General features: G+C 37.4%; 1 protein-coding gene across 2 annotated transcripts in view; it reads right to left on the bottom strand.

Annotated features, from left to right (window-relative positions):
- LOC146708078 (E3 ubiquitin-protein ligase SMURF2-like) overlaps positions 1 to 22839 on the bottom strand; it is a 61673-nt gene extending 38834 nt beyond the window's left edge. For both annotated transcript variants that reach the window (XM_085459803.1, XM_085459802.1), the window contains exon 1: positions 22522 to 22839. In XM_085459803.1, coding sequence (XP_085315929.1) covers positions 22522 to 22573 — 52 coding nt within the window. In that variant the 5' untranslated portion in view covers positions 22574 to 22839. The remainder of the gene's footprint in view (positions 1 to 22521) is intronic.
- Positions 22840 to 23737: the final 898 nt, after the last annotated feature.

A 23737-nucleotide genomic window follows, 5' to 3' on the forward strand; every position in this document is an offset into this window, starting at 1 on the left:
AATTTGGCACAATCTTAATATGGACTAAATACAATATAACAAAAATTAATTTTCAATAACGCTGTCTCACATAAACGGGACTTTGTACAACTAAAAGAAAAGATTTAAAAAAACACACACACACACACACACACACACACACACACACACACACACCAAAGAAGCTCCTATTTGAGCTTTTATTCAGCTTTTATTACTACTACCCCAGATCAGATTTCTATATCAATTTACAGCCTTCCCATAAGGATTTAGAAAATATGCCGAAATATTTTTATAACCTTATCTACACATATGCACACTCTTCCACTGTGAACTACAATCACCAATGAGTCAAATCTCACACTGTGCCCTCTAGGGATCCGACAGTGTTAAATAGCTGCCACGTGAGCAGGCAAGCCATGGCTGGCAGGAGACCAGACTCATTCAGATCCTAACACAGAAAGCTAGGTCAACTAGGAAACAGTAAACCACCAAGAAGCCCTGGGGTGAGGCTGTCCTTTGTGTTGTCTATGGGTCATCATCCCAACCATAAAACCTAATTTTAAAAGCAAGGGGAAAGATAATAAGTCTGACTGAATACTTGCGCAGTCACAAATGACAACCACTAACTGTCATTTTCTCTCTATTGTTTAATGAAAGAATTTCAGAATTCCTGGTATTTTAGATGTATGATTTTCAGCACATCTCCTGTTTTAATAATTCTGTTTAGCTGCTGATGTTATACCAAGATCTTTCACAATTCACTTAACCTTAAATACAGGTTACAGTTGTAGACATTCTTGGTAGGTAATCTTAAGACTGGAAATACTAACAGTACATACTAAAACAATAAATAATAATCCCTATAGCTATTTTGATTGCTCTCTTTTCCTAGTCTTGCAATAACATGAAGTTTTGATGATTAACTTACATCAAAAATCAGTTCAGTTAAAAACCTCAAGAGATTTGCATCTATTTTCACACTTCTCACTGCAGTGTTTGAATAATCAACTTTAAACATGGATAGCCAATATTCCACAGTATTTTTGTTAAAAATCATAGTCACATGCTGTGCTTGAAAAAATACTTTTAATAATACAGATTCTTGGGGAAAAGATAAATAAATAAATAGCTTCCTCCTAACATAGTCCTCTGACCACCCAATATTGCTCTCATCTTAAACAAAGCTGTGGTAGCAGTTAAAAGTTCAAAATGGGGTCAACTCTACTCCATTGTTTATTCAAAATGATTTAAAGGAGCAGCTGCTGTTTTGGGATAATTTGCAAGTGGATCACCACATTACACAGGCTAAAATAAGCCAGTGAAACAGCTACCCCAAACCAAACTTACCCATCTAAGCAATTAACATACAAGGATAATGTTTTTACCACTGTCTGGTAGATAAGGGATGTGGAGACACACAGTGCCCTTTCACTAATCCAGACAATATGTCTGTACATTTCAGAGGTCAACGGTACCACTTCCCCAGGGGAAATGGAAGTATACCATTTAAAGCCCATGAAAACCTTCCAAACCTACATTTGAATGTGTTAAAACGAGGACACAGGCTATAAACAACTAACAATTAAATGGCTTTTAATTAGAGCAGGGCGATGTGACCAAAAATATTCATCACGATATACATTTGAAAATTGGCGATAACAATATAATTCACACTAGACAAGACACTTTACAACTCCACAACTTTATTAGTGCGAAACAAACCAAAACAAACCAAAACAAAAAAACATCAATGTATTTTCACTTAAACAAGCAGCTGGTTTTTTTTTTTTTATGTGCATTAAAGTTATATAAAAATTTAACAGTGCAAATGCAAATTCGTTGCTGGCAGTTTAACCAAAAGGCATTTCCAGTGGAAATTGGCCGACATATCCTCAGCATAACCACGTATAATATCCACAAAACTTAAGAGGTTATACACACACACACACACACACACACGGTAATATTATGTTGAAGCACAGTACGAATCACTCCGCGAGGCTCCTGCCTACGATAGCCGTAATGCTTATTCCGCCATGTGCGTATAAAAACAAAGGCACTGCGCATGCGCGTTTTACCCGTATTCTATTGCAGTATTTCATTTTCTTATTGTTGCCCAACATCATACCGGTATTACCGTGAACGGTATGATATGGCCCAGCCATACTTTTAATTACTTTTCCTTACAATGCAATTTTTGTCCAATCATCTTCTCAGATTATAAAATGATTTCATATGGTGATACTTTCATTTGCTACAACAGAGGAAATTTTTAAAATATTTTCAATTATAATATAATAATGTGTACAAATTACATCTTACAACTGAAAAAAAAAAATGTATTGCTCTTCATTGCCACCCATGCAATTTCCATGAATTCACATTTGGTTATAATTATACTGTGAATTAAAAAAAAGAAAAGGTAACAAAATATTATGAGTGTCTTTGATCACAAAGGGAGGCATTTAGACAGGCGGCACTTTTGTAACATCTCCACCTGTCAGAATAAAAGTGTCAAGCTAAAGGTTGGTATTAGTTCTGGTCATAAGGTGAAAGATCATAAACAGACACATGCGGGGGGCGCCGGGTGATTCTGACTTTTTTTCTCAAGGGACCCTGCACAAGAAGTCATCAACAGTTGTTAAATGCCCTGCATTAGTTCGGAAAAGGGGTGAGGGGTGGGATGTGGGATCGGACTCCAAATCCTTTGAGTGTCCCGTGAGCCTAACGGTCAGAATAGATCGCAAGTTAATCAGTTTAATTCCGGTCGAGTACTTCTGTTGCAAAGGACCAGAGTAAAATCTCAAAAATATTAATAAAGAGAACCTTGACATGATACAAGCCTGGCAACTGCACCACAAACTAAATGTAATTGCTTGATCTGTCAATCAATGAATAAATGTTAATACATTGACCAAACTGCCTGCAGACCCTGACAACGTAAAGATGAATGGAAAAAAATATATATTTATAAAAAGGGATGACAAGAAAAAGGGCATGAGCTGCATTAGAGTTCACAAATGTTTGTGATTTGCAATCACCAGTTCACTGCACAACTACCAGCATGCCTCTAGCCTACTGCATTCTCAGATAGAGCAGAGCTGGGTTGCGCTGTCCGAGTAACCCCAGTAGATGACTGTGTGATTGCGCACAGCTAACACTACAGCCAAATGCAGCCATTTTGTGGTCCATTTGCTCAATTAATTATCCAGCAGCAATCCAAGGACAGTACAGTCAACAAATGCTGCATCAGCACGACCCTGCTGTTGAACATGCAGGGAACACTCTTTTGAAGAGCCTTTTTCTGTATCATGTTCATTGTTTCAAGTTCAGTTTAGTGCATATTTGCCTTAAGTTGTGATGATTAAACTAATGTGCAAGTTTACTGCTGTGCTGGTATTTAATTTAGATAGCATTAAGCCCATCGAGCTTCAGAGTTACCAAATATTAGCATAGTAAACTGTGTGGCGCAAAAGAAAATGTTCAACACTGTTGACTTTGAAAAGAAGCCCGGTGAAAGCTCAGGTCTCGCTAAAACTCATGCAGGGCCGGGTGAGAAAAGGCTTCTGTTATGCAAGCACTTTAAATATTTTTAAGCAGAATCCCAGTTTTCTGCCAAAAAAGGCATTCTCACAAACAAATAAACAAACTGAAAAAAAAAAAAAAAAAAAAGGTTCAATGACCCAACAGGCAATGACTCACTAGAAAGCACAAAGTGGAATATAATCCGTTGGGGCTGGATTAAACACAACACAGCCAGAATAAGGAGGAGGTCAAATGCAATTCACAAGCTGAGTCATATTTAACAGCTTATGCCAGGGTGTCAGGTTTGACTATTAACTAGGATATTTTAAACCTCATTGCATTAGCAACATAAAGCTAACAAAGAATTCCTGTCAAATATGCAGGGTACAAACAAAGACAAAAAAAAAAAAAAAAAAAAAAAAAAACATGGTGAAAGTCATAATCAGCATTTTTTTAGTTACTACCTGTAATGTAAATAGTTGGAAACATTATTTGCTAACTTAAACTGTGGTTAGTGAGGGCACAAACCCTAATCTTGGCTGAACTAAGCATGGAGACAGTTAGGGCTTTTTAAGGAGGGGCAAAACAGCACAGCAATTAAAAAAATGATAAAGAAATATAAATGGGTGTGGTTGTACCAAGAGCTGTATCATTTTAGTCCGATGAGCTTGTTTTCACAATTGCTGGAAATTAAATGGAGGACACTCACCCAGCTCTAAATGATGATAAAAGTGAATCATTTCTATAGGATTTCTATAGAGACAACTACTTCAATAATGCACTGGCTTGCATAGTCATTCAAGTATGCATCTATAGCAACAATGTAAGTGACTTCAGGGACAGAAAGTTGCACAAAAACATATCAGATTTGGAAGATTAACAATATAGAGGGGAAAAATGAATACTTTTCTACTTTACCAAGTCTTGTCTGCCAAGTAATGAAATGTGTTTATGGCCCATAGCCAGAATTTTATTACTCTCGCCTCTGAACACATTTCACCTGCTGCCTGCCAATGTGGGTTGAGAATAAAGCTTCAAGCTGCTAAACTAAGCTGCTTGAGACCATGTTAACATCCCCTTTTTCAATTTGGAAAAACAAACAAACAAAAACACAACAACAACAGAAACATAATAAAAGTCTGGCCAATGAAGGACTGTATTTACAAAAAAAAAGTTCAACATTATTCCACACCAAGGTACACCAAGCCATACTACCAGTTTGCAGAGTTTATGAACACTGGGATTAAATGTCTCTAACATCTAAGCAAACTTACATCTAAAATGACCAAAGTCTACAAGACTGCCATTGCTAGGAGTGACTCTGTTAAGACAAAGTAATTAAGGAACCTGCATATTTTAATGAAAATATTTAGTGCCAAGAGCTGTATAGATATTTTTTCCTACCTCTGTAATATACCCGGTTGCATCGTGGTAGCCTTTGTGATAATGATAAGAGGGAAGGCCTTCAACTTCCCCCACAGATTTGGCTCTATTATGACTCTTACAACTCCCTTATGCAGTCTCATTCACAGTATTGTTTAAAAGTTAAACCAAACATTTCCACTTCCCTTCCTCGCTTACTTGCTCACTGCAATACAAGGAATAGAGCTCATGAGGGGAAGACGTCAGCACAAGTTGTCTATATGCAAGTTTATCTTACACTCTCCAAAAAATAAATATACATAAAAATAAAATAATGATGATGTGGTATGAATAAGCATTTATGGGTCTCCAAAACCTAATCTACACTTCCTCTATAAAACCATTACTCGATTTCTCAGCCTCCTACACTGAGCCTTCCTTGAGCCCAGTAAATGCGCAGGATGCCAATTGTGTCACTCAGTTGAGAGGCCAGTAGACTACAGCTGACACTCCCCCTCCTCTCTGCTCCCTGAGGAGATGCCAACAATTTGCAGGCAGGAATTTAGAGTGAATGTAGTCACTACATAGAGAGGGGTGAGAAGGTAAAGGCAAAATGTTCATCTGGAGGCAGGAATTTACGGTGGAATGAGAAGGGAGGAAGAAATGTCAGGAAGGGAGGAGAAAGGTATATCTACAGTCACAAATCTGTGGAATGCAGATATTAGAGGGGGAGAAATGGAGAGAAATACAGCAAAAGAGAGGGAGGGAAGGGGGGTAAAATAACTAGGGAATGACAGTGATGGTATTCCAGAAACAGTGGAAACACTGAGGGAGGAGTAGCAGGGATGGCAGTGAGAGATAAGAAAAAGTAGGGCAGGACTTTGTCTGGAAATCTATTGAGTGCATGCCATAAATAAAAAATGAAAAGTTCATTTCATCAAGTTCAATTGTTTCCACATTTATCTTTTCATTATGAACCATCAATAAATCTGGCATGTGTTTGATTACCATCGAATTTAATGATAACTGGCATAAAGCTTAAAAATGGTCAAATGTATTAAAAAAAGATCTCTATTTATATACTTTTATCCATAGTTACATGGAAAGTTGATTGAGCAATCCTCCTTATAATAAAATTCCCCAAATAATACCAGAACAACTACTGAAAGAGTTTGGGTTTTTCCATATCACCTAATAAAATACAAAGATTATTCTAAATTAGTATTTTGGATGCAGGGAAGCTGGCAAATAAGAACTAAATTGAGAGTTTTTTAATCTTGTGAAATCACTGATGAAAGATGTGGAGTCAGTAAAGAATCTAGGTCCAGATAATAAGAATTAAGGAATTAAGGAAAAGGAAATGAGCTGTGAGTCAAGCAAGACCATCTAAAGCCTGAGTCACAAAGTAAATGGAATAATCATACAGGAAGAATAACGCTTGAATCGGATACATTGAAGTATAATATACCAGAGGAAAGTTATTCACATGTGACTTATTAGGTACACTTGTGACTGGGAAATAGCTTACTTCGGTCTGATACTTCGCCTAGTGGAAAGCTGGTCCAGGATCTTTATGAGGACAGACCACAATGGATGTGATCCAAGTAAATAGTGGTTCAAGAATGTAAGGTCATTTTTGTCAATATCTAAGATTAGAAGGCTACTGTGATTCAGATGTCAAACTATGTAAGGTTTGGGCTGGAAGAGTGATTTGTTTCATGTATAAGACACTAAGGAAGAGACAAAGGAAGACGGCCATTAGACATAGAAAAACATTGCTGCTTATTGTGCTTTCAGTTCACCCAAAAAGGCAATTTGCTCCTGAAGCTGCTTACCTGTGTGTAGATAGTCAAAAAGTTCAAATGACTGTTTTGTCATGGCTATAGTTTTAAACTACTTTTATATAATAATTTTCAGTACAAATGTATAATTCTATATGTATAATGTGTTTATTTACTATTCAGTACATGTAAAATTGTGTGCAGAACATGCTTGTCCATGTCTTAACAGCTTTATCTTAAAAGGCAACTATGGCTTCAATCTAAGTGCCAACTGGTTATTTGAAGGGATGAAAACTATAACTAGTATGCAGTGTAGGTCTATGCACAAAGTAACACGAAAACAATAGTTACGTGGATTTATTCCCATATGGATGGATTAATTTATTAACAGTCTCTGCGTGGACTATTAGCATCTATAAACAACACAAAGAGAGATGACAGGTGGAAAATGATGATGTTCATGACTGTGACGTGGAAAAAAAGCATTCTGAGGATCTGAGGATGGGATGGGGAGGTGGAGATCTAGGAGAGTACCAACAGAGAAAAGAGCGATAAAAGAGGAGATGAGATGGAGCAGTGAAGGGAAAAGGACAAGCTAGTCACTACATGAGAGCCTACATTTTCATCACAATACAAAAAGCTAGATAGTCATATATTATTTAAGAACAAGGGCCAAAATACCACACGAGTTTGACTTCTTATAGATTTAATAGACCAACACCTAAAGTAAGGTTTAAGCTGTTTCTTTTAATGTGGCACTCCTTCCCTACGTATTCCCCAAAATATAAAACCGCTCTTCAAATAGTATATTTCAAAAGTGTCTGTGTGTGCTTGAAAGACAAAAAAAAAAAAGAAGCACAAAAGTAACTGATCTACTGAGACCATTTGATACCCCTACTTGGACCTAGACCACTAAAGCACAGTGTGAGAGCAGGCCAGCCAGGTAGGGGGCACAATCAGTGGAAAATAGGTGTGTTCACACTTACAGGTACAAGGCAGCCGTATCTAGTGTGAACACACCCTATGTCTTTATTCATCTTGCAGCTCTATTCTAGTTGACAGGACATTGAGAAAGGATTGTAATAGCTGACAGAAGTGTGAGACTAAATGGTGAGAGATAGGCAACTAGTGTGAAGACAGAGGTAGGCGAGAAAGAGCAGTGACAGAAGTGTTGCAGTAAAAGTTATTTCCTGTCACTCTTCTCGTAGAGAAGCATTACATGAATGTGTGTGATATTTACCAACTAATTCTTGGTATCATTACTTTTCCGGTTCCATTTTGAAATGTTGGCCTGGACATCTGCTGGCTACACTTGACGCTTGGAAAAAGCTGTCTACTGCGCAGATGGTTAAGTCTGCATAGAAGCCAATTAGCTTCCATACTGATTACTGTAAAGATGCCATCGTTTTCAAAAAGGCTCTGGGTTCGCTGTCCACACTGCCACGCGAAAACAGCGTTTTCAAATGTATCCACCTTTTACCGAAAACGCCGTCTCAGTGTGGATAGAAGGCCAAAACAAAGAGAAAAAGATGCGTTTTCAAACGAAAACGTATTAGTGTGGCATGGCCACAAAGACAGACAACCATTTGCACTTTACTCTTTGACCTTTGCACCTAGAACTGTTATTTTAATTATGTTCAGAGTTTGAGCTACATGATCCTAATCTCCACCACTGCATAACTCACATCCTCCAAAACTGTATCTCAACCACAGTTACACTGAAAACACAGATAGAGAGCATGGAGTGTGGTGAGTGTGTGTGGTGGGGGGGTAACTTGAGTGGCAGTGGACGTGCTTGTGTGTTTATATAGTATACGCTGAGTGGTCTAGCAGACACTCAAGCAAACAGAAATGGGCAGTCTGACAGCTGAAACAGTAGCAGGAGAACATTGGAGGGGAAGAAAGTGTGGTCCCTGAAGTCTTGCCTTCCTTCCTGACAATAATAACATTTGTGGATGTTGCACATTGCCGTCGTTTTTACTTTCATGAGAAGAGAGAAAAAAAAAAAAAAAAAAAAAAAAAAATTATATATATATAAAAAACACCCAGCACGCCCCTGCGGGCGGTTTATCCTTCAAGCTCGGGTCCTCTACCAGAGGCCTGGGAGCTTGAGGGTCCTGCGCAGTGTGTGTGTGTATATATGTGTGTGTGTGTATATATATATATATATGATTTGACATAATGTTCTCCGTTGGCCTTATATTTACACCATCAACTGAATCTAATTTCACTTTCTCTGTGTTAAAGGGATTAAAAATAGAGAACATTACATTCTAGGGGTCCCTGGAATCCCCTCAGAGTCCCCCCAACACCCCCTCAGAGTCCCCAAACACACTTTGACAAGCATTAAGTACTGTGCTGTGTTGAGGAACTGGCACAGGAAGTGTGCGTTTACACGTGCGTTTTTGTGTGTGTAGGTGCATGCGTGCACAACACATGCATAAAACAGATAAAGAAAAAAAAAAAAAAAAAAAAAAAGTACACCAAACTGGAGCCACACCGGCAGAGCCGTCTGACAGCTGTCTGGACTAGATCCGGGGGTGAGTGAAGGAGAGGAAGGAAGAGAGAGAAATGACAGAGAGATGAGGGACATCCTGTTCAAAAACGAAGTAATAAGACAAAAAGAAATAAAAAATAAAAAAATTCAGTATAGAAACTTGCAATGAGTGTTGCAATGGGGAGTTCAAAGCTGCAAGCTGTATCTTTTAAGCAGAAACGCAGTATGTTTGGTTTTACATTCCCATTTGAACTGACTTTAACATAAAAGTAAACTGAAAATATTTGGGTTTAGACTGTTGGGTCGAAAGGGAAAAAGGAAACTGCAAGTTTTTGATGTTAGAGCCAAAGAAATAATCATTGAAAAATTAACAAACAATAAAAGGTATCTGCCAGTTGCAACCCTAGAGGATTTATATAGTTTAGGCAGTGACAGGAAGACAAAACCAGGAGTATTTTAATTGCAATGCAATCGCTGCTGAAAAATCATTTGTAAACTAAATACCTGTCTTTAGACATGCTCAAATTTAACTTTTGAAAAGCTATAATCGTCCCACCCAACACACAAACACTTTGTACACTGATGTTGGCTTGGGACTACATATACATTGTCATACACATTGTACATCATACTGGAGAATGGTTAATTTTGTATTAGTCTACACATATTTTAATAAAATATGCATGGAGTAATACCTTTAAGCATTTAGGATTTTTTCCTAAGAATTTAGTAAGGGCTGTCAGAAATGCTATTCTGCAGCCATATGAAAAGTAAAAGGTGATATTTCTCCTCCACATTCAGCAGGAAAATCCTCTTGAAGCACTTGGAAAGTTTAATGTGTTTTGCATATTGAAGCCCACCTCTTCTCCCGTCAGAGGTTGTTATGCAATACTGAGGTGTTCAGTCTTTCCATTTTCCTGCTCGCTCTATACTGAAGTACTAAAGTAATTTGAAAAGCAGATTAAACTAGACTGACTGAAACAACGGAACAAGTTTTACAAAGCTATTAAGAGAGGCAAATTCACAGACTATAGTGTAACGTAGTATAGGTGTCACTAATAAAGTGTAATAAATGTGTCAACAAGCATACGTGATAAAATGCAGGTCATGAGTGGGGAACAGTAACGCTGAGTTATGGGAATGGCAGCAACCTGTGGGATTTCATTACTTAGACTCCTTATATATGCCAAATGCTTCCTAAAACACAGTGCTGTGTTAAGATACAAACAGACCACCAGAAAATGTTAAAGCCAGGTTTAATTTGTCATTTTTAACAGTAATGACTCAAAACAAATCACCGTAGCCTGATCTGATATCAAGTATCATTAATCTTAAGTTAAAGAGAGCTGACATCTCTCCAGAGCAATGCTCCTTTACGTCTTCTTTGGTGTTCCTATTAGATTTATGTCCTAAATCTAAAAGGAAAATCCACAAGTCAACTAAAAACAACCTTATCAATGAAAGAGGATATAATTTTACATAGCAGAAACCTGAGGGTTAGTTATCCCAAAACATGAAATCCGAGCACCAACAAAAGCTGTGATCACCTCAGTGCGAAGCAACTTTTTTCCTTCTCACTCACATTATGTAATTACATCCCCAAGAGTCAGTGTCTGTAATGCTGAAATTCAAAACAACCAAGTGTTATATTTTTTTAAGCTGACCAGGAAAAAGTAAAAGTGCGGCTTTTCATTTATCCTCACTTATAGGGCTGTGCGATATGACCAAAATCTCATATCCCGATATAAGACATCTATCGTCCTGATAGGATATAAATCACAAAAATTTTACCAACCTGGTGTTTGCGAGGAAAGACCATTAGAGGAAAGGAGTTTTACAGTACGCCTGACCTTAAAGATATAGGAGCTGAAATGACAGATGATTAACTTCAAAGCTCCAAAAATCCCCAGTACAAGCTAATTATGCATTACTTTATGCTGTGAATCTTAAAACTACTCAAAAAGAGTCAAAGAATAATGATATGGAGTTATGAGCATAACAGGTACACTTGAATAAAAACCATGTCACTAGAGTTCCACATGTCATATAACATTCAGTAGTAAAACAGCAGAGCTGAAAAAAATGTTAGTCTTTCAGCTCAAGATAGCCTTATCTGATATCATTCAACAGAGAGAGGAAAAACAAAACAAAACAAAAAAAGAAAAAAAAAAAATCAGACTGCAGATACCATTCTTTGCCATGAAAAAAAAAAACAAATTATCTCACAAATGCAGACTAAATGAGGATTTAGGAATTTTACAATCCTCACCTTCTGGAGCTTAAAAGTAAATCTCTGGTGGAAAAAAAAACCCTTTGATGAAATAAAACAACATGTTTTGTAATTTCCAGCAAAAGTTTTTGCTCATTTTAGCTTTGAGCTGAATAATTGGTTTATATTGAAAGGGAAACCAGTACATTAATATTTGATGTTTGGATTATCACAAATATTTCCGATCTGAAAAATGACGTCTTCTGATAACAGAAATGATAAATACAGCTGGAGCAGCTGGATCTTGGAGTAGATATAAACATTTCCATATGATGATGAGGGCCATGTAAACGGGTGTATAGAACCTGTGTAGTGTGTGGTCAATTGAAGTATATACTAGTAATGCAGACTAAACAGAGCTGGAGGAAGTTTGGGTACAGATCTCGGTGCTGCACTACAAAATCTAACCACAGCAAAGTGACCGAGGCGCTACAGGCAAGATCAAGCAGACATGCAGGCACACACAGTCACACATTTGCTTCATATTGGACATGCACACGGACAGCTGCAGACAACATGGACGCATAGTCTTCTTAATCTACTTTCTAGTTCACTTGGAATCTATGCTGCATAAATGCACAGTAGATTGGCATGGACAAGAAGACTTGTACTTCTTTGAAAAGTCTGGGCAATTTCTTCTAACAAAAAATAAATAAATACAACGCATTTAATTGTGCAATATTTTTTTTCTTGTCTACAATCTTAGAAAGAGGAACTGCACAGATGTGGGTGGCCATAGACCTTTTTGAATCCCCCCCCCCCCCCCCCCCGGCATGTATTTGTATTTTTTGGGCAAATACACAGATTTACAAACTTCACCAAAACATTTTGCTGAAGAATTGGTGCATTGGTGCCCATTTCTTAATTTGAGATTAAGAATGGTCATCAAATGAAATACAATTTCAAATTTATGCTGAAATTCTACGAAAGCATGACTTGCATTTTTGTGGTTGTTTGATGTTCTTGATCAAACACATCTGCATCAAGGTGCTATTCTTTAACACATGTGCTGTGAAAGCACCCTTCCTATGCATCAACAGTAAGTTCTAGGCAAATTTATGAATCACTGAAGGCAAAAATAAGGATTACACAGAATAAACTTTTTTCCTCTTTCCTGTCACCAGTGTTATGAAAAGTAGCTTTTAAGCAGTTGTTTGTATTTGTTTCTTTAGCCTTGACAATCCAGTTAAGACAAACAACCAAAACGGGCTAGAAAAATCCTGTCCAGCTGCTTTATCTCATTAGCGTAAGAGTACAACTATTGTCAAAGACGCTGAACACAGCATTTTATGTGAGGACACACACATTACTAAACTTTCTTATATCAGCCTTTAAATATTTCTAGTGGTGGTTCTTAACATAGGATTTTAATCTTTGGAAGTCATTCAAGACCACCATGCTAAGAAACGCCTTACTGAGATTCAGATCTTTAGAAATATCCCCAATTCTGGGAATTAAAACTCAGTGCTTCACAGAAAACATGGCTTGATGATGAACGGAAAAAAAATATTTACAAAAAATTAAATCAGACAGTATTTAGCAAGAGAAGGGGTTGTTGGAGAGGACAAAGAACAAGAGATGTTATAGGAGATAAAAGAAGTGGCATAAGATGATGTAGGAACAGACAATGACTCCTGTGCCTTTTCTTAACAGATTGAGTGCAAATGTTTAAGCCAGAACAAATGGTAAATGGGCCGGTTCTTATATAGTGCTTTTCTACTCTGCTTGAGCACTAAAATCACTTGATTCACCCATTCATTCATTCATTCAACATTCATGCAAGCATTTTTTTTCTATGCCTAATGTATTCTATTTAGTATTCACAATCTGATGAACAAAGAGAGCAACCTAGGGTTCGGTCTCTTGCCCAAGGATCCCTTGGGCAATCCCTTGGTATGGGATTGAACCACCAACCTTTCGATTAGCAGGCAACCTGCTCTACCTCCTGAACCACAGCCACCAGAATTGAAATGAGCATCATTCTTTTGTTAATGTTTGCTAAGAAAACTCAAACACTGATCATTCAAAAAGGCAGTAGACTGGTAAAACAAGTTGCATGCAGAGCTCCAGATATAAAACTGCTTTTTCAAAGCAGTAGGGTGGAGATGTGGTGCTGCATTCATAACAGCTAAAGCTTACTTATCTGAATGCCTGGATTGTTAAGGTATGTGAGCAACCTATGTAGATAGCACACCACATGCCTTAATCATAAAGGTTATTAGCACAAATGTTAAGCAAATATTTTCAGCCTATTATTTCTTCTTGTTGAGTGGACGATTGCATAAATTTGTGAAAACATGTGTTATAATTTTAAGAACAGCCCAGTATTCTAGAGGAAGGAAATTTTAGGCAGTGCCTATTAATTATTTCATATCTGGGTCAGACTGCACAGTCTGCTGGTGCCAGGCTTACATAAAGCAGAAAGGAACATACCGAACACGTCACTATATGACTCGCATGGATTGTGTGCTGATGAATCATAATCACTTACTCTATTCCACATTTCAACTGTCAAAACTGTATTGTTTAAAGGGGAGAAAAAAAGAGGCACTGAAAAATTACACAATTTACAGTCCCAAAAATAAATTACACCACCAGGTACATACATCTCCCAAGCCCGCTGGTACTAGGCTCTAGCAATGTTTTGACTAAATTTGACAACCAGCTACATTCAATATAAAAGAAAAGATCAAGCCAAAATGAAAATTTTATTTAGGGTTTTGCCTGTCTCAAAATGGGTCTCTGGTGTGTAAATATAGACATACATGACACTGATCTGAATTAAAGCAGTCTATTACTTTGTTTGATAGAAATATACGGCTTTTACTGCCAATTACTAATACTTAATAAAAATGTCTACTATACTTAAGCAACAATAAACTTCTTTTGTGAGTGCAAAAACATTTTCTATGCAGGAAAAACCCTTTGATTAAGCTAACAAAAAAAATCATTACTTAAGAAAAGTAGTTAAAGTTAAAATTTGCCATTAAAAAGATTAATACACCTTTAATCATAATCTTAGTCCAACACACTAACATGAGCAAATCCAAAATTAAAATATAACTTAAAATTTGACAATGCCGGTCAGTTTTTCACTATCACTAACGTCCACTCTCTTTGTGACATTCATTCCCTAAATTTCAGGAAGCCAGCACACCTAATTTAGTTCAGCACTGCGTGCTAACAGTACATCCTGTGGAAGCTCAACTGTGCACAGAAGTGCATGCAAGTATAGAACCAAAAAAAGAAAAAATGTGTTTAACACACAAACAAGCTGACACACAGATGTGTTTCCTGAGTGCTGATGATGAATACTGAGACAGTGGTCCCCGATAATTTCCCTGAAATACAGTCTGCCCTGTGGTAAAGCAGAGTCTGGAAATGAGGCTGGATCTTTATCTTAATCACCAGCTTCCTAGCTACCCACCTCCCCACCCCAACCTCAGCACACACACACGAACAAACAAGAAAGCATCAGCATTGCTTTCCCAAAATGTCAGAAAGAGAGGGACACAAACACAAGGCATGACTGTAGATGAAAAGTATACAGCCTAGTATCACACGCTCATACTGAATGGGAAAAATCCTGAGATGATTCTTCCAGTCCTTCCCTGCTTGCTGCATGCCAGTTGGAGGCTGATGGAGGAAATGGATCACATAGACAGACTCCCTTCCTCCTGGTTTAATGCAGCCAAGAGGCCATATTTGAGAGAAGGATTCATCCCCTTGTACATCTCGTGTCAGTCACCTATGAGGAACTCCATGTTCCACTGGATGAAGGAAAACCAAGTTCTGTTCTTATTAAGTTCAAATCACCCACCAACTCATTCTTCGCAGGAGACCAAGGTAAGTGAAGGTCAGCACAAGTGCCTGCAACCCTGCAGTGTTTGGAATACCAGTACTCAAAATCCAAGATTACTTTCTTTTCCATGCTCTGTGGGAACACTACAACATACTGCCTACCAGTAAACTAAAAGTAGGCTGATTTTCTAATTAACTGAAGCATCAAAGAGTAACTGTCACAGATAAATGTAAGAAGCAGCTCTGAAAATGTGAGAAATTTCATGGTGCCATTTAAATGCAGTGTGGGATGACATAACTGGGGATGAATCCTGTCACAATTCAAAATCCTGCAGCGTGTGGGAGTTCACCCTTTGTAATTTCTAAATCAGTGCTGCTGCAAGAGGGGATCCTAATGAGTGTGGATAACGAACAGAGCACACTTCAAATTCAGCCATCTCTGTGACTCATGACCAGAAACACACTTACTTTGGTGGAGGAGAATTTAAAAACAAAATCAGTTCAACGTTACATTACTGTGAGAAACACGGACAGAATAAGACATGGCTGCAGTTGAGCTTTGCAGCAATATCATCACCTACAATCTTTTTTTTTTTTTTAAACATCTGTATAGAGTTACAAATAAAAGACCTGTGAGCCTCTGGCTGTTCCCTGTCATTATTATTTAGCAAGTTACCAAAATGATTAGTCCTGGCACGGTACTTTAAGAAGCAAACCACATTAAGAGAACAAAAAAAGCTTTGAAGCATTACCATTTACAGCATTTAATAAAGGTATTAAGAAGCCATAAGAAAGATTTTTGTGAAAATCCACAACTATGCAATTTTTTAAAAGCCCAGCTGTGCCAAAGGTAGGTTTAATTTTTTTAATTCAAATTTTAATGCTGCAAATCATTGGGTACTAGCTCATAAATAGATTTGGAAACTGAGGATGAAACCAATAAATCAAATAACTTTATAATTATTTACTTAACTTCTTTAGATACATCCTTGCTCAGCCAATTTCCCATTTTTGCTAACACTGAAAAACTAGGAAGCCAAGGAAGATGGCAGCACACTAGAAGAGCTCCCAGAAGTACCAACCCTTTTTTCACATAAACTGGAAATATATACCCTGACAGGTTGAGAGGTATAAGTACTTTTGATGCGTTAAAACTTAAGACCTTCATAAGTGGCCAGATATTTGCAGTCTCCCAGAGAAATGTTGAGTAACAGTAGGGCTAACTTTTTCAAAGATGCGAGAATGAGACGCGAGCTAAGAACAAGGACCAGCCCGACGTTTGAAAATATTTCAGTGACTCCGAGCCCTCTGGAGGGCTCAAGCTGAACTGATGGGGGGGAAAAAAAACAATTCTGACTTTATGGAAGAAATACGAAAGACGAATGCGACATTGCAAAGAGCTTAAAGACTCAGCGAAAAATATTTAAATAAGACTGGGCAAAGATGTGTGAGAAGAAATTGGTGACGCTCTGGGCACATATGGAGGATTTGGAGAACCGGAGCAGGGGGAATAATGTGAGAATGGTGGGGCTGAAAGAAGGCAAATAAGAAAGGGTGAACATGGCTCAGTATGTGGAGAGGATCGCCTGGTGGCACCTAAACTAGATATGAACAAACCACCCCAAACCATCCCGATGCAGTTTCTGTGCTCATCAGCTTGATAAGGTACTACAGATGGCCAAAGAGAAACGGAGTTAGAATGGGAAGGCTGCAAACTATCCTTCTTTGTGGATCTGATGAAGGAGCTTGTGGAAAAGCGGAGAGCTTTCAACATTGTAAAGAAACACCTTCTGGTGTTCCCAGCAACACTCATCTTCACTTGGAAAGGAAATAGAAATAAAATCTGAGATAGCGCAGAGACTGAAACTTTTCTGGAAGAAGCCAATTAGAGAAGATGTATTATCATAGGAAGTGTATATTCCTCAAACACAAGGTAAAATTCATGCTGGTTCTATGCTTTGGGACTCAGGTGGTTGTTTTGCCTAAGCACAATTTTCAATGAGCCTCACGGACCAACTTTAAATAATAGATAAGTAGTAATTAATAAAGGACTATAAAGCGGCAACATGTTCCCTGTTGCATCCCTATAGTTTTACGTTGTTGGTTTTTATGTTTGTACAAGTATAGAACACAAAGCACCCACATTTTACAAATTATTTATTGGCATAGAAAAGGATGTCTGTAAAGGTGTAAGGATTATCTGACAGAAGGACCTTGGCTGTAGTATTAATGATGATGAATGGTTGCAATTGTGTTAAATAATGGCAAACATATTAAAGAGTCTAGAGGAAAATGTATTAATTGTAAGATGGTACACAGATTTTATTTTACTCCATCTAGGCTTCATGGAATGGGTCTACTTTCCAATAATTTATGTTGGAAATGTCGAGCAGAACCAGGAACCTTTATACATATGACCTGGGACTGTTAACACATTTTCCCATTTTGGAAAATAGTATTACAGCACATAGGAAAGTGGCTGGGCACGGTGATACCCATGTCACCAAGACTATTGCAGGATCAGACAATAATACCTAATATTTCAAAGCACCAAAGTACAGTGACGCAGGTGGGATTGGTCAAGGCTGTCAGAGTAATCCTCAGATTATAGAAAACCACTTCTGCTCTGGATATTAAAAACTGGTTGGAATTCATGCTGGAAACAGTATCATTTGAAAACATGCTGGCCAAGCTAAATAACAATACAGAAAACTTCAAGAAATCCTGGGACTGCAGATGCCATGAACTGCTATTCCGAGAAACACTGGTGACCGACTTCCTTTCCCTTATTTGTTGTGGCTGTTGTTGTTTTTTTTGTCGCTCTTTTTTTTGTTCCCTCTGAGGATGTATGTAAAAGAATTTCCTCTTTGAAATTTTTACACTATTATTTTGGTATGGTAAGCAATGACCTGGTAGCTTTATGTTTAAGTTATGTTATTCCTTGTCTGTTGTAAAAAATAAAAAAATTAAAAAAATACTTAACTTAATAACCTAATAACAGCAAAAAAAAAACAACATTGAAAAATAGAGAGACTATAGAACAGACAGAATAATGGTGGACCAGTTTGCAACGTTAATTCTAAATTCCTGCAGTCTCGATCACTTAAACCAAGGGTGGTCTCAACTAAACACTTGTGTACGGTGAGAGCTGCATGCTCAAGCCTTTTACGTCACTGGTCATCACTGTAAGAACAGAAATTCTGGTCATTCTATATGTGAACCTCAATCCCCCCCCCCCAGCACATACTTCCTTGTAATGATCACAGAATGTGTTTGTTATCAGGACAAAGTCTCTCCAAGGTTTCACATTCCTGGAATTCACGCAAGTCCATGTAAAACCATCCACATATTGGGGGGGGGGGGGGGGGACCCAGGACAACAAGCAGGAAGCTCATTCACCAAACCACTGCTTGCAGATGATATATCCGAGCAGCTTCTATTATCTATTACCACTATTTAATGGCACAACTGCTTCAATACCCATGAACCACCGATGCTGTGTCCAGCTTATTGAAAATGTTTTGACTACTCAATCATTATTTCTGATATTAATCTTGTGCTCAGAAATTGTAACTGTAAATTCGCTCTTCGTCTTCCCCACATAACAAAATCCATACTTTTACTACAGGTTTGGTCCTACAAGCGATTCTACCACTCACTTGAATTTTTTTTTTACCTATATGTCAGTGTGATAAATCATCTCCTTCAATAATGGCATTACAGTTCAACAAGGAAAATTTCCAGAGGGAAGAGAATTTAAAAAAAAAATGTGTAGGTTCAACAGATAAGTCTGTCGTTACAAGATTATCTCTCAATTTAGTAGAACACTTTGTGGGTAGATGATTAACACTTTCCAACCAGCAGGGTGATCATACAAAATATGCCAATATTTTCTCCCCACATTTATAAGAGTGAAAAAGTAAAAGTTAAAAGTTATCTATTTTTCTAACCCTAGAGAGAGAAACAATTAAAATTTTTTGAAGAGGTTTTTTTCTTCTTCTCAGAAACAAGAATACAAAGCATTAGCTTGTTTCTCAAACTCCTCCTCAAAACTGCACATCCTTTCTGTCCACAACAGCTGACTATACGGTAATCTCTTCTTCAAAGAGAATGGATGATATCTTGAATAATGAAAAAAAAAAAATCCTATCAGCCCACTTTTAATAAATAATAGTTTGTATTATTTCTGATTTATTCATTCTCACATTTAAAATGAAACCTCACAATTGGCCTCTGTAATAAATGTAAAACTAGGTAACCTTGAGTTAAATCTATTTAGATCCTCAACAGTGCCAATAAATATAAATATAAGTCATAAATATATCTGAACCAAAAGTTAATAAAGGAGAGGTATGATCATGATCAACATGACTAAGTTCAAGTTTCCCCATAAATAAATTCACATAACTAGGATTGACAGGGCTACCCACTGAGACCCTTTGCTTCTATAGGGGGAAAAAAACAAAAACTCAAATCTGAAAAGATTCTTAGTGAGAACTATTTCTACTAACTTTATCAGCAATGCTGTTGCTAAAGTTCCCTCTTCCCTTGCATTCAAATTATAATGTAGGGCCTTCCAATTCCTGTTTATGGGGAACATTCGCATATAAACTCATGACTTCCATTGGACATAAGATTAGTATCTTTGATCTCTCTCACAGATATTAATTTACACAAAAAAGGAGAGCCTACTGACAACAGGAGATCATGGAACAGGCCCCCACACAACTTATATAAATCTTGGGCAATGTATAAGAGAATGGGAAATCTAGGATGTTCTTCTAACAAATATCCAAATTGACCTTGTGATATTAAAGTGCCATTTACAGCTAGAGTGTTCTTTATTTACTTCTAAACTTTCAATGTAAGATCATAACTTTATGAACTGTAGAAGTCTGTATTATGCAACTGACTCATTACTTGAACTGCAGTATGATTCTTTGTTCTGCCTACCGCACCACCTTCACTAGCATACTGGATAACTACTGTTTCATCATTTGCAAGATTTTTTAAGAGCCTGTGGAATAAATTAGGATAGCACTTGCACCTCCTCTTTAACTAAATGACGGAAAGTTTGCAGAGAAGCATTAATATCTTGGGGAAGAAATATGTTTTTAGATTTTAACTTCTTACTCCTCTGCAGCTCGTTAATTTTATCTTCATCACTTGAGTAAACAGATTTTGAAGAGGGAGAGAATCTTTACATGAAAAGAAAGCTTTGAGTCTTAGTGCATGAAAATTCTTGACAAATTCAATCTTGGTCATAAACTATTAGTCTTTTTAGAAGGCTTAAAAGACAGACATTTGGATAACATGGTAAAAAAAAAATGTGATTACCTACTTGTGGTGTTAAGTTTGTAAGGGCTAAACTTAGAATGTATATTCTCTTGCAATACTTTAATTTAAGAGCATGTGTAAATTCTGAAATTAACAAGCTCAAGTCCAGTGAACATTTATTCAAGCCTTCCCCACCAATAGGTAAATATGTACCTTATTTATCCCTCAATCCCCTCAGGATCCTTTTTGTTCCTCCAATACTGAGATAATGCAACTCCCTCTGCTTCATACATTCTAAGTGTTACAACAAAAACTCGCAAGTCCAAAATACCTTGGGAGGCAAGTCTGAGGAGAAAAAAAAAAGTTCCTCTCACTAACCACCACAGAGAAGAGGCAAGCAGGAAGAACAGCTGGGTAATTCTTTGAGTACCGATTTGTCTTTTCGGTACAACTATACCCTGTTCTGTATGAATGAGCTTGTTGTTCCCCGTAGCAAACTGCACTTAATGAGTGCAACCAATGACTCCACAGCCATAGACATGCTACAGTGCTGAACAGTGACACTAAATAAAGGTAAAAACATCTCATCACGGTCAAATAGTTTAAGTTCCCTTCTTGCCTTCAGCAGTCATGCCAGATAAAAATCAACAAATCATTTGACTGATTTTGATCAACCTAAGAATTGTGTCACGCATAAAGTAATAGGTCCCAGCTCTCAGAGATTTACAATACACCAATAAGAAACCAGAGCCAGCTATGACATACTGAAGAAATAATGCTACCTGACAGCTTTTCCAAGCTTTGGAAACAAAGGCAGCTAACTTATAAACACCGAAATTATTGAACAAGTGTTTCACTCAGTCATCATCAGCACATCAAAACACCTGGTGATTTTTAAGATTTTTCAATAAATAGAGATATTCTTACATCATTAGAAGAGCAGAACAAAGGAAAATGTAACTCATTCTCATCTTCTTCTAATTAATTCATACAGCTTGCTTTAATTCTGCCCGTTTGCAGTAACACAAGACTCAAGACTATACTTTTGTTGATAACTTTGGCTTTAACAACAACAACAAAAAAAAAAAATATGCCAACCACATTTCTTCAAATGTATCAAGTAACTTAATTATGTTCACCTTTCATTATAAATTCATCAGAAATGGCATAGAGCACTACAGCCCACGTAGCCCACTGTGAAATAAGCTCCAAGGGAGAAACTACTTTATCTTTTGTTCTGCCAAGCTAAGCAAACTGAACAAACTGACATAGCTTTCACCAGATAACTGCGATGAAAGACGATGAGTTCCTGTATCTACCCATGACGAAATATATCCTACAGAGGTCATTTCCCTGTTAAACCACTCGCTCTTCAGGGTAAACAAAAATAAATACCTGTGTAAACTAAAAATAAAGCGGTGTATTACACCACCTTCACCTCTTCTGTTGCTTCACGCTTTTCCTCGAAATTCATCATTGCCATTAGGGACGTTAATTTGTAATATACTGTTGGCTTATTCTGCACTTGCCGTGAAGAAACACAGCAGCTATCTTTGGAAAATTAAGATAATATATGATTTTTAAAAAGGTAAGGCTGTAATGTAAGGCTTCTACTGCTAATAAAAGTATTTAAAATAACCACTTATCACAATGCTGAAGGGCTTTGAGGAAACGTGTCGATATCAAGCTTAAGTATTTAAACATAGCTAACCTTCGGGGGGGAATAATAACCACCCAATAAACACTGTTGTCAACGCTAATGTGTGCTAACGATAAAAGCTCATTCACTAGCTTCCAATATTCCTCAGTATGCTACCCCGGATTTCAATTAGAAATAAAGGAATTCAGTCAAGTCAGAACAATATTATTAATAATAATAAGGTAAGATATGGTTTAGCGCTTTTATAGATTACAACACAGGACAGAGTTATGCTGTACAATCAGGAGACGCTAGTTAGCATGCTGGGCTAGGAGGCTAGCTCGCTAACGTTTCCGAGCGGCGCAGGAGGGGGTTTAAATTTTCTTACCAGTCAACCGCAGCTTTACTGGGCCATTTCTCCTCACTCCTTGGTTAGACATTCCCCTTCGTGTTCCAGCTTGACGAATATTCACAAAATTATCACCGTCTAGGTTTTTTTTCCTTCTTCTTTTTCAAAAAGACATCTCCCAAACAAATCCCTCTGCTAGCTTGGGGTTAGCTTGTAGTATCACCATAGCAAATCACGCTGACTGTGCACGCAACAAACAGGTAACATAATCACATCCCTGGAATAACACTCTCCGCGCGAACTCCTTTTCCGCAAAACAATTGCAAATAACTACATTTCCAAATGCAGATCATGCCGTGTGCCACGAGTACTGATACAAGTCAGCAGAGAGGCTCGTCCTCCATCCGGACAGGCGTCTGCTCTGCCTGGGCTGCCTGGACTCAAGTTGTTCGTGATGATGGTGAAGACAGTTCTACTGCAGGCAGGCAGGGACAGGGGAGGAAAACACGAGAGGACATCCGGTGCGAGCGTTCAAAATAAACTCACAATCAAAACAATGCTTTATAGTTTTCCAGTACAAATACTTCCTTGTTATGAATATTATAGACCAGATTTTGCTATTAAAAAAAGAAAAAAATCGAATCTAACAGGATCACTTCACTGGGTTCAGTGCTGGGCCCTGAACTGGTCATGTTGGTTATAAACTCAGCTGTGTTTCTTAATTGTTCGCCTTATTCACCGATGACAGCAAGCTTCTTATGATAGTGAGACAAGTGAGAGTTTTAAAGAAATGTTTTGATATTAGAAAACTATCATGGTTAACTGTTGTAGTAAAAGGAAGCATATTTATATATTTGGAAATAAAAAACAAACAAAACTATGATGAATAATATTGAAGGAGGGGTATAATTTTATAGCAAAGCTCATATAAAAATGCTTTTTAAAAATGCATAAAACTAATACGCCAGTATATAAAACCAAAAGATTTACTGAATCAAGAAATAATTAGACGCCTTCTAATTTTGATACACTTAAACACAAAACTAATATAAAAATATATATAATTCCACTATAATACTATAATTCCAAAAACTTTGCTTAAGGGTCGCCTGAAGTAACAAAGATATAGTGTAAACCTAAGGCGAAAAATATGCTCTAAACTCTCAAATAATGAAACCAGTTAGCTCAAAACAAGTGGTGCCACCCCACCCCAAGGTTACCTGCTGTATAGATGCATATAACCTTCCAAGTCATC

Source organism: Copadichromis virginalis, linkage group LG6 (genome assembly GCF_057382275.1).
Source record: "Copadichromis virginalis isolate Kocher_CV1m ecotype Utaka linkage group LG6, C_Virginalis_male_GT1.1, whole genome shotgun sequence".
NCBI lineage: Eukaryota > Metazoa > Chordata > Actinopteri > Cichliformes > Cichlidae > Copadichromis > Copadichromis virginalis.